The sequence below is a fragment of the Pyrus communis genome, chromosome 12 (genome assembly GCF_041283825.1).
Source record: "Pyrus communis isolate YQ-2024b chromosome 12, ASM4128382v1, whole genome shotgun sequence".
NCBI lineage: Eukaryota > Viridiplantae > Streptophyta > Magnoliopsida > Rosales > Rosaceae > Pyrus > Pyrus communis.
In genome coordinates this window covers 3,825,513-3,839,381 of record NC_142576.1, presented here as the reverse complement: position 1 = coordinate 3,839,381, position 13,869 = coordinate 3,825,513, and the positions used below count along the sequence as shown (strand labels likewise).

Below are 13,869 nucleotides of genomic sequence, written 5' to 3'. Positions count from 1 at the left end.
AGCATAAAAGTCTAAAGCCCAAACTATATTATAGTTGGCTGTTGTGCTAATCCATTTAAACGCACATTGAATGAATTGGACAATTGCTTTCAATCAATGGACTTTTCACTTGGTCAACTCCTCCATGCAACTTTTATTGAAAACGATTGGGACATAAAGATTTGGGATTAGGTTTGGCATGTGCCATAAAGATTTATGCATTGAATTCGAACCCAAACAATATCTAGCTGGTAGCATTATTGGTTCAAGCAAATGCAAATTACGCGAGTTGATTAGGGGACTATGTCTGTCATCTTACACGCAAGTTTGAATTCTTTGCTCTTCAGTAAATTAGAGTAGTTTAAAATATCACTTTGTCATCAGTAAAATACAAGCGCACGTCAAAGTTATTACGGAGAGGAGCAACTGTCATCATTAGCAGTTTGGAAGCAAAACTTGTTTTGTAGACCAAATGGATACAATACGATCTACAACGCCGTCTACAAATGAAGTATGGACATGATAAGATGCGCCGTACGTTGAATCAGCCAATGTCTATACCATTCTTGGCAATTACATACAGAAATGATAGTAACAGAACGAAACGGAAACACATGTAGATTAAAAGTTTCGATACACAACAATTAAGTTATAAGCTCCTTGCATTTGAAACGAGATGGATGTCTCGGAAAGCGCCTTACGAGTGAATTCCTCCCGTCTGTATTGGCTTTGTATAATTTACAAGGGAACATCAACTGGATGAAGCTCCCTCGGCAATGTGGTTCTCCATTACACTTCCATGGGGAAAGTTGTTTAGCAAGGATTCAATATGTTTAACTTCTTTCGGCATTGACCCAGTCAGAACCTGCCATGCACAAAAATGTCGTACTTGTTATGGATTTACATCTGCTCGAAGTGAATCCGATCACCAATCGATAATTACTGCATTGTTAACCTCGAACAAACCAGAGGATAAACACAGGGAAGGGCTAGGAACATGATAATCCACCCTCCTAGTTCTTTAGCAACTACAAAAAGATCGAAGATACAGAATGTCTGCAGCTACTTGGAAGACAACTATGGCAAAGAGAAAGAATCCTCTCGGAAAGGCCTTGGTCATGGACAATGGATATAATCTATACCTCCTAACTAATCCCCCTACGAAATCATAATCCAATTCATACGGCTACTCAAAGAGGCGTTAATAAAACAGAAAATCGAGAAAATAGGACAATCAAACGAGACTAGGGGGTCCAATCCTACCCAGATTATTAACATTAAACAGAAATCATAACAAGTTAAAAATTAATGTCAGTTACCAATTTCTCTTCTTAATCGAACGACAAAGATCAGCTTACTAGAATCGGACCAAATAAGGAAAAAAAATCAATGCCATAATTGAATACCAAGACCCTACTGCATAAAGATGAAATATAGTTCATGCAAACAATTTGAGTTCGGTCATGGTGAAATTCAAAGCTGCAAACATTAAGGATAACACTAGAATTGAATTTTAGATAACGTAAGGCTCAGAATGACCATATAGTGCATATGAACCGATTAAAAGTTATACCTCATAACCCGTGTCTGTAATGAGGACCTCATCCTCAATCCTTATCCCGATGCCTCGGTACCTGCATCATATATCTCCAATACATCAATTTGTGTATGATAACATTTAAAGCATGAAGGTTGGAAGACATGGTAACATGATAAATTCCCCATGTATGAGGTGAGTGAAAAGCTTCACATTCAAATTCACCACTGCAGAGCAGTAGAGCAGAAAAGTTAAATGTATGATGTTTGCGCACTGAGCTTGTCCGATTAACAACTTTTTCTGGGATAGACTGGTCAATTGAACCTCTTTGAGATCAACTGCTTGTTCATTGTGTATAAGCGTAACTCATGGGCCTAACTTGTAAGGAATCTGATTTTTAACATTTAAAAGTTGGAAAAAGCAATTATTTCGTCGACAAAACTATGCCCAAAAATACCTTTCAGGACAGTTAGAAGACAATGGGATGTAGATTCCTGGTTCAATTGTAATGACCTGCACAAACAAAACAATTTGATCAAAAATAGAAAACAAAAATTCATGCTTACAATTCTTCTCAAAAAAATTCATGCTTACAATGAATGACTCATTCAATTTGCAAATATTTAGCCGCAGCTTTTGTGCATCCAATTAGAGAAAAGGCACTCGTAACCTCAATTTTTGCATGCACATGCACACAAGATTACAGTAGTAAAGATAATACCATCAACTCTAATAACACAAACAATTTGAGAAACTAAGAAGGAAGAAAAGTTCTTGTTCTTAAATAAGGGAGAGAACTTACAATGCCTGGCTTCAACGGACGGTCATAACCAACCGTAGAACAATCATGGACATCCATTCCTAGATAGTGGCCTGGACAACAGAAGAGAAAATTTATCAATCAAAAAATGTTTTGGTGGTACATATCATCATGATTGACCAACTTAAACCTTGACAACTTAGATTACTTGAAATATCTTTGTTCGGAACTTAGGATCTAAAATAATGTTATATACCAAGTCGGTTGTACGTAACATCTTGACTAGCCAATTCAGAGTTAGACAAATGAAGAACGTATCTTCATTCATGCCCTATAGCAAAACAACAAACTGAAATTTCTGTTTAGCAATGAAGGGAGAAACCTATGGAAGTTGGATTCAGCTGATGGTAGGAACTGCTTCTAGAATCTTTCAGAATTCCAATCTCCTTGAGTCCCTGGTGAAGCATTTCAACCTACACATGAGAGAGTGATTGCGGTATGATAAGGGTCTTGTTGATTATGTGAGGGTGCAATAAATAGATATTTCAGGTGAAATAAACAGACAAAGAACAGCTTCACTCAAAGGAACATACTGAAAAGTTGTGTATTTCTCGAATGCTAGCACCGGGTTTGCAAAGCTCCACACATGTCTTGTTTGTTTGCAGAATAAGATCATAGAGCTCTTCCTGAAATATAGACCGAACCTCTCATGGATAAGCTTCATTAATCAATAATATGCTACAATGCAATAACAGAACTAAAAAATAAGACAAAGTTGGAGAGTTCAAATACAATCTAAGAAGATAAACTGAAAGCTGTGGCCAAGTTTTGGCTCCTACTGATAAGACATCGGTGGAAAAATACTTTGATGTTGTGTTCAAGGAGATGGATATAAATAATATATATTAGATCTTCTAACCAGCAACTGTTTGATCTATAGCATATCTCTGTTCTAAGGAGATGGACAAAAATGATGGCAAACAATAAAATACGCACAAGTAGCCTAACTGGGTGGGTTTGAATTCTTAGTGCGCAGCTCCTGCAAGATTATATCTAAATATAAGACATGTGACCGTTTAAGTGAAACAAACTTTGTAACAGCATTAACAGATGTTCCACAATGTCCTGGACAAGCTAGAAGCATTTAGCCACCATTACCTGAGCTGAAGAGAAGCTGCCATAAGGTGGCCAGGTGCGAGTAAGATCACTGACATAACCATGAAGCTCGCAACCAACATCCATCAAGACAAGTTCCCCATCTTTTATCTGCAAAAGATTGTATATACACCATTGTATGAATAAATGCTTATGGTCTACACAAAATAAATAATATTTCTGCTCTAACGTTATATATTGTGACCACAAAAAGTAGATAGTAGATTCGATATTTAGCTCACTTTCTGATCATTCCGAGCATAATGTATGACACTAGCATTGGGCCCGCCACCAACCACAGGATTGAATCTGGTAACAGAGAAAGAAATCATAAATCCTTACGATATTTGAAGGACACAGAAGAACATCTATCAAACAATAGCATGAAAATCTAAATTTCGATTTCAATCTTTTGTCATTCCCCCACACATTTTCAAGTGTAAAAAGTGGATATAATCAATAAATTGCATTTGTCATATCCGATCATCCAGAAAGGGAAAAAGCTTACGCCATTCTCTGGGCACCCCTCATTTTGCATTCATATTCAATCTTAGCTGCTAGCCTACCCTCATAAGGGTGTGTCTTTGAGTGAAACATTGTCTGCAGTAGAGCCTGTCCAAGACCAATATTTATATCGGTTAATATAAGTCAGGGAATAAGCCAATGAACATTAAATTTTAACCTTATTCAGAGATATCGAACAATTGTGAACTTGTTCAAAAGCTACGACATGAGTTACAAGTAGAACTTTTAAACTCCAACTGTAATACCCCAACTGAGTTCATAGATACAGGATTGTGCAATGATATATGATACTGTAGGAGATATGGGCTCATGAAATGAATAGCAATACAATAGATTTGGAAGTACTTGGCAAGCAATTGATGCTGACTCTCTCATTAACTTAAGCTCTGCCGGTGACTTTATTAACCGTAACTCATGGGTAAAAACCGAAGAATCTTTCACTTTTCCAGAGTAAGCTGCTTTCTGAAATGGATCCAATTCCATATACGTTGGTACAGCCGTCTGCACATTGTGGAACATTTCGGACGATCCCTTCATAATATCTGGTAGGATCTGCAGTCAGTAAAAGAAAATGCAATGTATATATAATGATAGCATGCACAATAAAGGAAGTCCAGTAGCTGTACACCACCACTTTTGAAAAATAAGATTGTTTTCACACATAACAAGGTTAGAGGACAGTTTAAGGCCATAAATACTCGTCATCCCACAAATGCCCAGCAGTTAGAAGTTCAAATTTTAAAAATTAATTCAGGATGGAGTTGTTCTGGTTAAACAAGTTAACATTTTAGTACAGCTACGACAATGTTATATTCATTTTATCAGTGGCACTACTTTCATTATAACGATACTGATTATATGAAATCTCTATGTAGTTGATTTTAAGAAATATTACAAAAAGGGTATGGTTAATCCTGACTGTTACAGAAATGAATACAAGTATATATTCAATAAATTACTCGGCTGCACTCAAATTCTTTGTTATTAATTGGAGTATTTCTTCAATTTTCAAATTGTCAAAGTATTCAACTCACCTGCCGTAATCTGTTCATTGGGTATGCTCTATCAGCCTTGAATACTTCCAGTGCTGCACGAACTCCCGCAACTTCCCCTTGCCAAATAACGTCCTAACCAAAGAAAAACCCAGAAAAAATTAAATTGTTTATTGAATTTATCTATAGCTTAATCATTGTAAAATAGGTAGCAGCAACTACTAAACTATATACGCAGATTGCAGCCTTGCCAAAATGACATTGCAGCCTTGCCAAATGACAACTTTGTCAGCCACTCTACAAGAACAGTAGCAACATCATACATGCATTTTTCAGAATAACATTTCAAATTAAAAATTCTTCCTTGAACACCAAAACTAAAATAAAGATACTATTTGATGTGTGATTATAATTCTAACTATATGTCTCAAGTTGCTACTTTTTTCGTAAGCATATCAAATTTCAAGTCTTTTTCTTATAAGTGTCTGAAACCTCTACTCTATATGACGATAATAACAGAAATGTGAAGCCACCACAATTGAAACCATGTAAGATAGAACATAGTGTTAAATATTATCAAGGGCTGGGCATACATGAGTCATTGCTTCTGGCATGAACATGCAAAAACCGCATTCACGACCCAAAACTGCCACGCCACCAGGCTGTTGGCAGCCAGTAATATACAAGTAATCAGCATCTTGACGATAGGTATAAGGCACAACATCAGTCATCATCTTTACAGGGGCAGCTGCAAAAATGGCCAAACCCTTCTCCGGGAGCGCATCCAACAACTTTTTTCTTCTCAATTCGTATTCCTCCAAAGTTATCCCGGGTGTAATCTCTCCTTCCACCAACAACTGTAACGCCATACAACATTTATAACCAAATAATGTATATCGAACAATGAATGCTACGATGAACAGGCGTGAAGAATCAGTAGTACCTGTGGATGAGATGCAGCAGTTGGCTGTCCAACATCAACAATCTTCTTCGTTGAATATGCGCGGCGTCCAATCGCCTGTACATCCGAATCATAAAACACCAAATGCAGCATTAATTCACTTTTATTAATTCAAATGATCATTTGAGCAACACCCACATGGAAATTTCGATACGAAAAGATTACGAAAACCAAAACAAACAGCAGAACCATATGAATTAAGTTAAAGAACCCATTTTTATCATCAACTGAACAAACATTGGATGATTTGGATTCAAATTGACAATTTGAGAAGTACACATTTGATAATTCAGCTTGAAAAATAAAATAAACATATTAAAATACAAATTAAATACAAAACAGAAGTGTTTGATTGAATTGAAAGTGGAAGGTGAAGTACCTGTTTCAGTGGCATCCTCTGCAGAAGTCTTCCTAAAACAATCCTCATTCTTTTTTTTGTCAAACCTTAAACCCCACAAAAATCAAAAGCTAGAGTATTTTGTTTGTTTGGATTAAAGATGCAAAAATCCTCGTGCTCCAGAACTCGGAAATTCTCTGTATTAGGGTTTAGGATTTTCATAGCAGTTTGGGGGTTTTAGGGAAGACACTGAAATTACAAAAATGCCCCTACTTGTTGGGGCTTCATTTTCCTTAAGATTTGGGCCTTATTTGTTCAATGGACCATTTGGGCCTTTGAATGAGGTTTTCAGACAAGGTAAATCATTTTCGGTTTTTCAGGTCCCATTTGTTTTTGTCTGTACTCTACTTTTGTTCCTGTCTCATATATATATTATTTTTTTTGAAAATTTTAACGAAAAATCATATTTTTACATTAAAAATTTAATCTTGATACTATTCACTTTACCCTTTATTTTGTCTTTATCGTTAAAACTCAAAGTTTTCAAGTCATTTTCATTTGGTTTTTTTTTTCACTCCTTTAATCTAATAAATTAAATGAAAAAATAAATATAAACATATTGACGAGAAAAAATAATAGAAAATAAATATCACTTCTCTTCCAACAAAAATGCTAAATAAATTGATGACACTTCAAGAATTCAATTGTGCACTTCAAACTTTTATAACAACAGTAAGTCTTATTCTACTAAGTGGATCTGCTGTTTAATGCATCCTATAACGTTACTGCGCTCGATTTTGCACTTAATCTTTCGTTAGCTCAAAGTATTCAATTGCCTCTTGTTATTGATCTTCTGAAGCCTTATTGCACTTCTTTTGTCTTAAGTGTTCGGCTCATACTTGCATTTTTTTTATAATCAAAAAGAAAAATACTCTTACGATATTTCGATGTGACATAATAGTTGGCAATAAAATATCAAGGAGAATTTTATATTTAATCACGAAACTTACTAGAAGGATTGACTTTAGGATGTAAGTAGGGACAACAAGATATGCAATCAGATAGAGAGACAGGATGCTTTGTTTTTTGTTTAATATAAAAAGATACTCAAACCATAATCTTATCTTAATAGCCAAAGTAATATATAGCACTTTTCCTTTATTTTTGTTCAAAGAATGCATGCACAAAGCGCATAATTAGTCCCTCTCATTAAAGTAATTAACGACCCAATGAGTCATTAGTTTTCTTTTAAGGTCAAGTCCAGCTCAACTTTGCGTTATTTATTTTTTTGAATATATCGATATTTTTACATTAAGGAAATATAGAGTTTGGCTAAGCCACACAATGGACAACTTAATTTAGTATCGAATTTGTCATCTACGAGATTCAAACCTAAGACCTCTTATTTCTAAATGAAGAGGAATAGTACCAAACTGTAATATTGAATTGCTCAACTCCACATTAAGTCACATTCAATCCTCGAATTTGAGTTCTATTCCAAAATCGAGATGAGAAGACAATTGTCACAAGAAAGTGATTTTGGCATGTTTCAATATGGGGAAAATAAAGACCGAGACTATTGACTAGTTTGTTCATTCATCGAACTTGGAAATATGGTGATTAGCGTTACAAACTATACCGTATATCAAGATTCTAAAAGATGTTAGGCACTAGTCAGGTGATGAGTTGGGGTCTAGCGCTTAGGCGGCTAGGCAGGATCTAGGCGGACTAGACGGATTTAACTAAATCCATTATATTTCATGTAAATAAGTGTATGTTTATACTTAAAGTATTGCAACATAATGAAAATATGAGGAACAAACATATAGTGTGTGCTCATTTAAGTATTCGACAAGTCTCTTACAATTTATTAAAAAAGAATAAAATACAAAATGAAAGTTATCTATTTTCTGCTTAAGTGATTCGATGCCTAGGCGGGTCTGGACGGATGCCTAGGCAGGCGCCTCAGTAGGTCTACGAGACATTTTTTAATTTTCAAACGCCTAAGCATTAATCGAGACGATAATCAACCGCCTAGCGCCTAAACGGCGCTAAGCGGAGATTTTTAGAACAGTGATACCAACTAGTTCATTTGTTTTTCAAATTTGAAATTAGGGCGATTAGCGTTACAAACAGGAATATACACCAAACCGTTCGCTCATTTATCGAACTTGAAACTAAGGCAATTAGCGTTACAAACCATATTAAGCAAGCTAACAAATGAAGATGATAACAATATAACAAATGATGCATACAACATTCCTTCGTAACATACACACATTACGTACCACATTTGACATATACGCAATACAAACCACATCAAATATGATCTCTTTAATATGTTTCTGTCACGCATCTCGAGACTTCCAATTAAATGGTAAGGAGTAAAACAATGCAAAACTTAATATGCACAAAACTCTAATTCATTAAGCTGGACTAATGAAAGGTCAATACACCATAATTCCAATGCTAATCAAAAGAAATTAAATTAAGGGAACAAAACAAAACACTAATAACCAAAATTAATTAAAAAAACAAACACAGAGATACGTCATCGTGCACATCACCGCCCACGTGTCACATGATGGTTCGTCAAAGTCAAACGGATCTCTCCGCACACTCACATGACCTTCCACGACTCCAAGGTGGGAAAGCTCGCAAACGAGTCAAAACCTAATCCCCCAGACGCAACGCCACCGCTAGAAGCCACGTCGACGCCACCCGTCCCGCCAAAAGACACTGGGCCAGACCCGGTCAACGTCATGTTGGGCCCATGCCAAGGCCCAGTAGCTATCCTCGTCGAAGTGGGCCCCATCAGCTGCTGATCATGATTGTGATGATCCAAAAGATACGCCGACGTATCGAGTGTCGGCATGCAGACGCCAACCCCTCCGGGCAACAGGCTACCGGGTCTGTGTGGCTCCGGCTTCAGAACCGACTGCATAGTGACCTGTCCGTTACCGAATCTGACTCCGGTTACCTGTTGCACCATCTGTCGGAAGTTGCTCGGGTCCGCGTTGATGAAAGTCGTCTGGGACCGTTTCGACGCGCGCGACTTCCGTTTCGAAACCTTACCACCGCCATGCGCCACCGGAATCACGCTTCTCTGCTGCTTTTTCAGCGGTGCGGCCACGGACTCGAGGTCGTCCGAGCCGGAAAGTCCAGAAACGGTGGGGGTGGGTGCTGTCTCGGGTGTTTGGAAGATGGTGTTGAGAAACGGCATGAACAAATCGTCAGAGGAAAAATCGAGCAGCTCCGGGTTGCTGGAGATGGACTTCTGGAGGGCCATGGTGAGGGTTTTGGTGTCACGAGCGAAGGCGTCGGAGATGCAGGAGTCCGCGAAGGTGTTGGGCCTGAAAGCCCACGGCTCCATCATGCTCCCCACGTCTTCCGACGACGCCATTAAAGCAGCTCAATCAACTCAAATTCTCAAAAAAAATCGATTTTTCTGATTAAATTAAAAAATTTGGGAAATTGGGTTGTTGTGATATCAATCGGATTTCAAGATAATATTTTGAAAATTTAGAATTTTGGGAAATGGGTTTCCGCAAGGGATGAGAGGCGAGGAGAGTGAAGTGTGCTGCGGGAATTGGAAGGACTTGGGGGTTCTTATCGTTGATGAAGTAAGCAGAGCAGAGTAGAGAGACTCTGTAGGTGGTGGCGGCCCTGGAAGTGTTGAGAGGACTAGCGAGGAAGAAGACGAGTGCATAAATAGGGCGGTGCGGGGAGAATTAAAAGGAGGAAGAAAACGCGTTGTTTGCGGTGACACGCGTCGTCTTATCCGTACGCATTTTTCTATATATAAACAAACAAGCTGCTTCTGCTCACCTTATAATTGAATAATAATTAAATTTATTTCAAATTTGCTCCCTCAACGTAAATGATATTTTCGTTTTGATCCTTTTGTTTTAAAAAGTTTCTTAAGCACGATACGGACGTTAGTTACATAACCTGACAATGCTAGTGGTAGGCATACTACAAGATTGTTTTTTCGTTGAAGAGAATCACAATGTCAAATATAGTGGCAACGGACTTTTTCTCAATAACACTAAATAAACATAGATTTTAATATTTTATCAACTATGAAGAAATTATAAAAACGGAGAATGTTTTAAGTTATGTGTGTCGGTGGAAGAAGACGAACTACAATTTTTAGCTGATACTTGATAATGAGTTTCGTGAATTAGAGAAACACTGAAACCACCTTTCAATATTTCAATCATATCATTTGACCGTATCGCTTGTACTCAATTTTCCAAGGTAAAAACTAATATTATGTTCCATCAATTTCAATTGATGACGAGAAATAATAACTCCAAACCAAAACGACCAATTTAAATTGGTTGTTTTTTAAATTGGTCGTTTTGTTAGTCCTTTAGACAAATAAACTTCAGTCAAGTAATTGAATTATCGAAATTCTCCTCACAAGATATTATTGTGCTAATTTGTCAACTCTCGTAACGAAAGTTATACCCTTTCGTTCTTGATAGATTAATAACTTTACGATCAACTTGAGACCAAAGAAAGTTGGACGACCAAAGTGAAAAAAAGCACAAACGTTTAGGGGGAAAATAGAAAACTAACCCTAATAATTATGAAAAGCTTAGGGAAACGGTGGCAGCTAAATAACTCAACCATGGGAGCAATTTTTCAGAGTGCCGGGTACACCAAAAAATTTTGGTGTACCCTCACTCATAATGGTGGACCCTACCCTCACTTATTTTTCAATAAAAAAATAAAATCAAATTCTAATGAGTGAGGGTACACCAAAATTTTTTGGTGTACCCGGCACTCCTAAAAATTTTTCCAACCATGGTTGTGGCTGTGGGTTGACTGATCAGTGGTCCAGGTGGTGACTGCCCATTGGTTGGGAATCCTCAAGCAGTGAGATAGACAGAGAGAGAGTGACAGAGCGTACAGAATCTCTCTTATCTTTGAGAGATTGACGCTGCAGCCGCGTCATGCTGATCGACTTAACGCGTAAGCTCGCTTCCCAATTTTTTTCAATTTGTTTCCTTTCGATTGTTATTTCTTAAAAATTCTGCTCCCCTCCACTTTAACCTTTGAAACTCGATTGGAAGTAACTTGATGCTTCTTTTAAAAAGTATTATTTTAGTATTTAAAAATATTTACTTTAAAAATATTTTCAGTTATTTTAAAAGCATTTTAAAACAGGTTTGTTGTGCTTTATAGACTGGCTTGCTCGTGATGAAAACCCAAGGTCCTTATTGATACATGTACTAGTGTTCAAGAGAAAAATGAGAGTTTGAAAATCACGGTTTACAGAAAATGTGTAATAGGCCAACATTTAGAACCCTACTAAAAGAACCAACAAGACACACGAAGGCCTATTAAAGCCCAACTTCATGCAAAAGAACAATTTTCATTAATTTGTCGTTTGAATTTGCTACTATTCTAAGAAAATGATAATTCAAAGCATTTGAAGGGAGATGAATTGATTTTCCAACGATATTTTTAGCTTTTACTCATGCCTCCTTATTTTTAGACGGCGAATTGAATAAATAAAAAGAAAACAGCAGACATAATCAAAGAAAATAATATTTGATGCAAAGTACATGAAGTCCAAGAAAAATACATTTCATGTAAATTACATGAAGTCACTCCATCTAACCACCTATGAAGAGAGTATGAATTGTGGCTATATATTAATCTATTTCAATTGATTTATTGTTCTCCAATTATATGTATCATCCTACTCTACTTGATTTGACTTAAGGTATTGGAGTAAACTAATTTTTATTTCCAGTGTTTTTTATAGTGGCATTCGGATAACTTTCCCACCCGGCCTTACCTATGAGTCACAATGTTTGCTTCCCTTTAACCATACTAAAACGGACATGAGGAATGAAATGCAAAAAAAGTGTTATAACTGAGTTTCCCTGAAAAACAACCGAAGCGTAGCCACCTGCAACTCATGGAACAACAAGGAGCCTTCTTTGCTGCAATACCTTCAACGTAAAGGGATGATACTCCCAATTAAGGAAGTCATTCGGGCCATTAATCCTATAATTGAGGGATTATGTGCATTTACATATTTATAACAATTTATAATTTTAGGGGTATATTGGTATGAAAATAAAAATATGCTGATGTGTAATCCTAGTCATTGGACATATTTCATATAACTGGACTATCCGTGCCTCACGAAATTGGATCTATATCAAGTTTCTTTTTTTTTATAATCAGTACATTGGTGGACAATTACAGGCCTAACGAAAATCTTACGACTTGGTTGGAAGCTCAATTCTTCTTGAACTCTACCCTTAAGTTGGACAAGGATAGCAACAACCGTAGTTTATCCTCCTCTTCCAGCAACAGAGTCGTCATTCTTAGTGTTTACACTTGAATTATGATCATCTATGAAGAAAGATTTAAAACATCATCACACACAACAACAAAGAACATAAAGCATGCCTGAAAATAATAATCCTTGACGAAGATTATTATCTATAATTCTAGAGGATTAAGAAAGAGGCTGAAAATTTAAATGGTATTTGCGTTTCAACACTCACTCCAATTTAGCCGTTTCAAAACCAAAATTATTATCTTCTTGAGTACCAACCGATGGAATCAAGACTCACGTTGAATTACGGCGAATTAGATCATGTCAGGATTGGCTCTAACAATGGTATTACAACTTCGGAAGCATGGTCGGAAATCGAACTCTTTAATTTTTTTTTTCATGCCTACTTTGTATGCTCGGTGCTTGTTTGAAATTAGCATGTAAAATAGAAAAGTGAATGAAGTGTTTCTAAAAAAAAAAACCAGAAAGAAAGAAGAAGGTAGAGGAATCTTGAATTAAGAAATGTTTTTTAGTCAAAATGGTCCCTGAGATTTGCAAAACTCATCACTTTGGTCGTTGAGATTTAAAATCAATAAAAGTGGTCTCTGAGTTTATCCACCATCAATCATTTTGGTCATTTCTTGAAAAATTATGTAAAATAATGATCAAATGATAAGAACACCCTTAATTTAATAAACAATGGGTCAAAATGATTGATAGTGGACAAACTCAGGGACCACTTATATTGATTTCAAATCTCAGGGACCAAAGTGAGGAGTCATGCAAATCTTAAGGATCAAAGTTAGAAGTCATGCAAATCTCAGGAACCATTTAGGCTAAAAAGCCATTAAGAAATGATAAGTCGCATATAACCAATTCCATGCATTGCTAGTTCGTTGTCTTGTGACGACGGCAACACTGTCCTCTGGGTTTCTGATATGGATGTAAAAATGTCAACAAGAACAAAGAGAGAGGCAGGTCAATATGAGTTAATTGATTTCAAACTTAATATATGTAAGAAGACCTGGTTTTTACATTTCTTCACCCCTCACACTTATTTCCAAATCTTAAAAAATATGTAAGTGCATGCAAATGGAACGTTCGAAAATCACTTCCACGGAAATGCATTATGGGTCTGTTGTAGCTCTTTGCAAAACAACAATACAAACAAATTGTCACTTGTCACGCACAACTGTTCTAAGCAAATGACAATTCAAAGCGATTGTCGCTCGGCGCATAATTGTCGTGCCCGCTGTGAGCTTTGGACGCTAAAGGTCGTTTGTCTCGCACCAATGGGTTTAGAGAAAGCAGCCGAGAAA

The 13,869-nt window shown here is 36.7% G+C and overlaps 2 protein-coding genes across 2 annotated transcripts; both read right to left on the bottom strand.

Annotated features, from left to right (window-relative positions):
- Positions 1-386: 386 nt before the first annotated feature.
- LOC137745684 (Metallopeptidase M24 family protein) lies at positions 387-6,474 on the bottom strand. The gene is made up of 14 exons (XM_068485682.2): positions 6,289-6,474; positions 5,892-5,966; positions 5,542-5,805; positions 4,991-5,083; positions 4,302-4,508; positions 3,940-4,043; positions 3,674-3,740; positions 3,435-3,542; positions 2,870-2,962; positions 2,659-2,749; positions 2,319-2,389; positions 1,974-2,029; positions 1,553-1,613; positions 387-844 (listed from the first exon to the last, which is right to left on the bottom strand). The coding sequence occupies exons 1-14, from the start codon at positions 6,334-6,336 to the stop codon at positions 731-733; spliced, it is 1,452 nt and encodes a 483-aa protein (XP_068341783.2). The 5' UTR covers positions 6,337-6,474; the 3' UTR covers positions 387-730.
- A 2,179-nt stretch (positions 6,475-8,653) lies between these two features.
- Positions 8,654-10,044, bottom strand: LOC137745328 (VQ motif-containing protein). Its single transcript, XM_068485272.2, has one exon. The coding sequence runs from the start codon at positions 9,647-9,649 to the stop codon at positions 8,867-8,869; it is 783 nt and encodes a 260-aa protein (XP_068341373.2). The 5' UTR covers positions 9,650-10,044; the 3' UTR covers positions 8,654-8,866.
- Between the last annotated feature and the right edge of the window lie 3,825 nt (positions 10,045-13,869).

What these genes read in the sequence shown, in the direction of transcription:
- LOC137745328 (XM_068485272.2), bottom strand. Translation starts at nt 9,649, where the DNA reads ATGGCGTCGTCGGAAGACGTGGGGAGCATGATGGAGCCGTGGGCTTTC.
- LOC137745684 (XM_068485682.2), bottom strand. Translation starts at nt 6,336, where the DNA reads ATGAGGATTGTTTTAGGAAGACTTCTGCAGAGGATGCCACTGAAACAG. An exon ending in CTGCTGCATCTCATCCACAG is followed by an intron (nt 5,806 to 5,891) that starts GTACTACTGATT and finishes ATGGCGTTACAG; the next exon opens with TTGTTGGTGGAAGGAGAGAT. An exon ending in GCTGAATCCAACTTCCATAG is followed by an intron (nt 2,390 to 2,658) that starts GTTTCTCCCTTC and finishes TCTGTTGTCCAG; the next exon opens with GCCACTATCTAGGAATGGAT.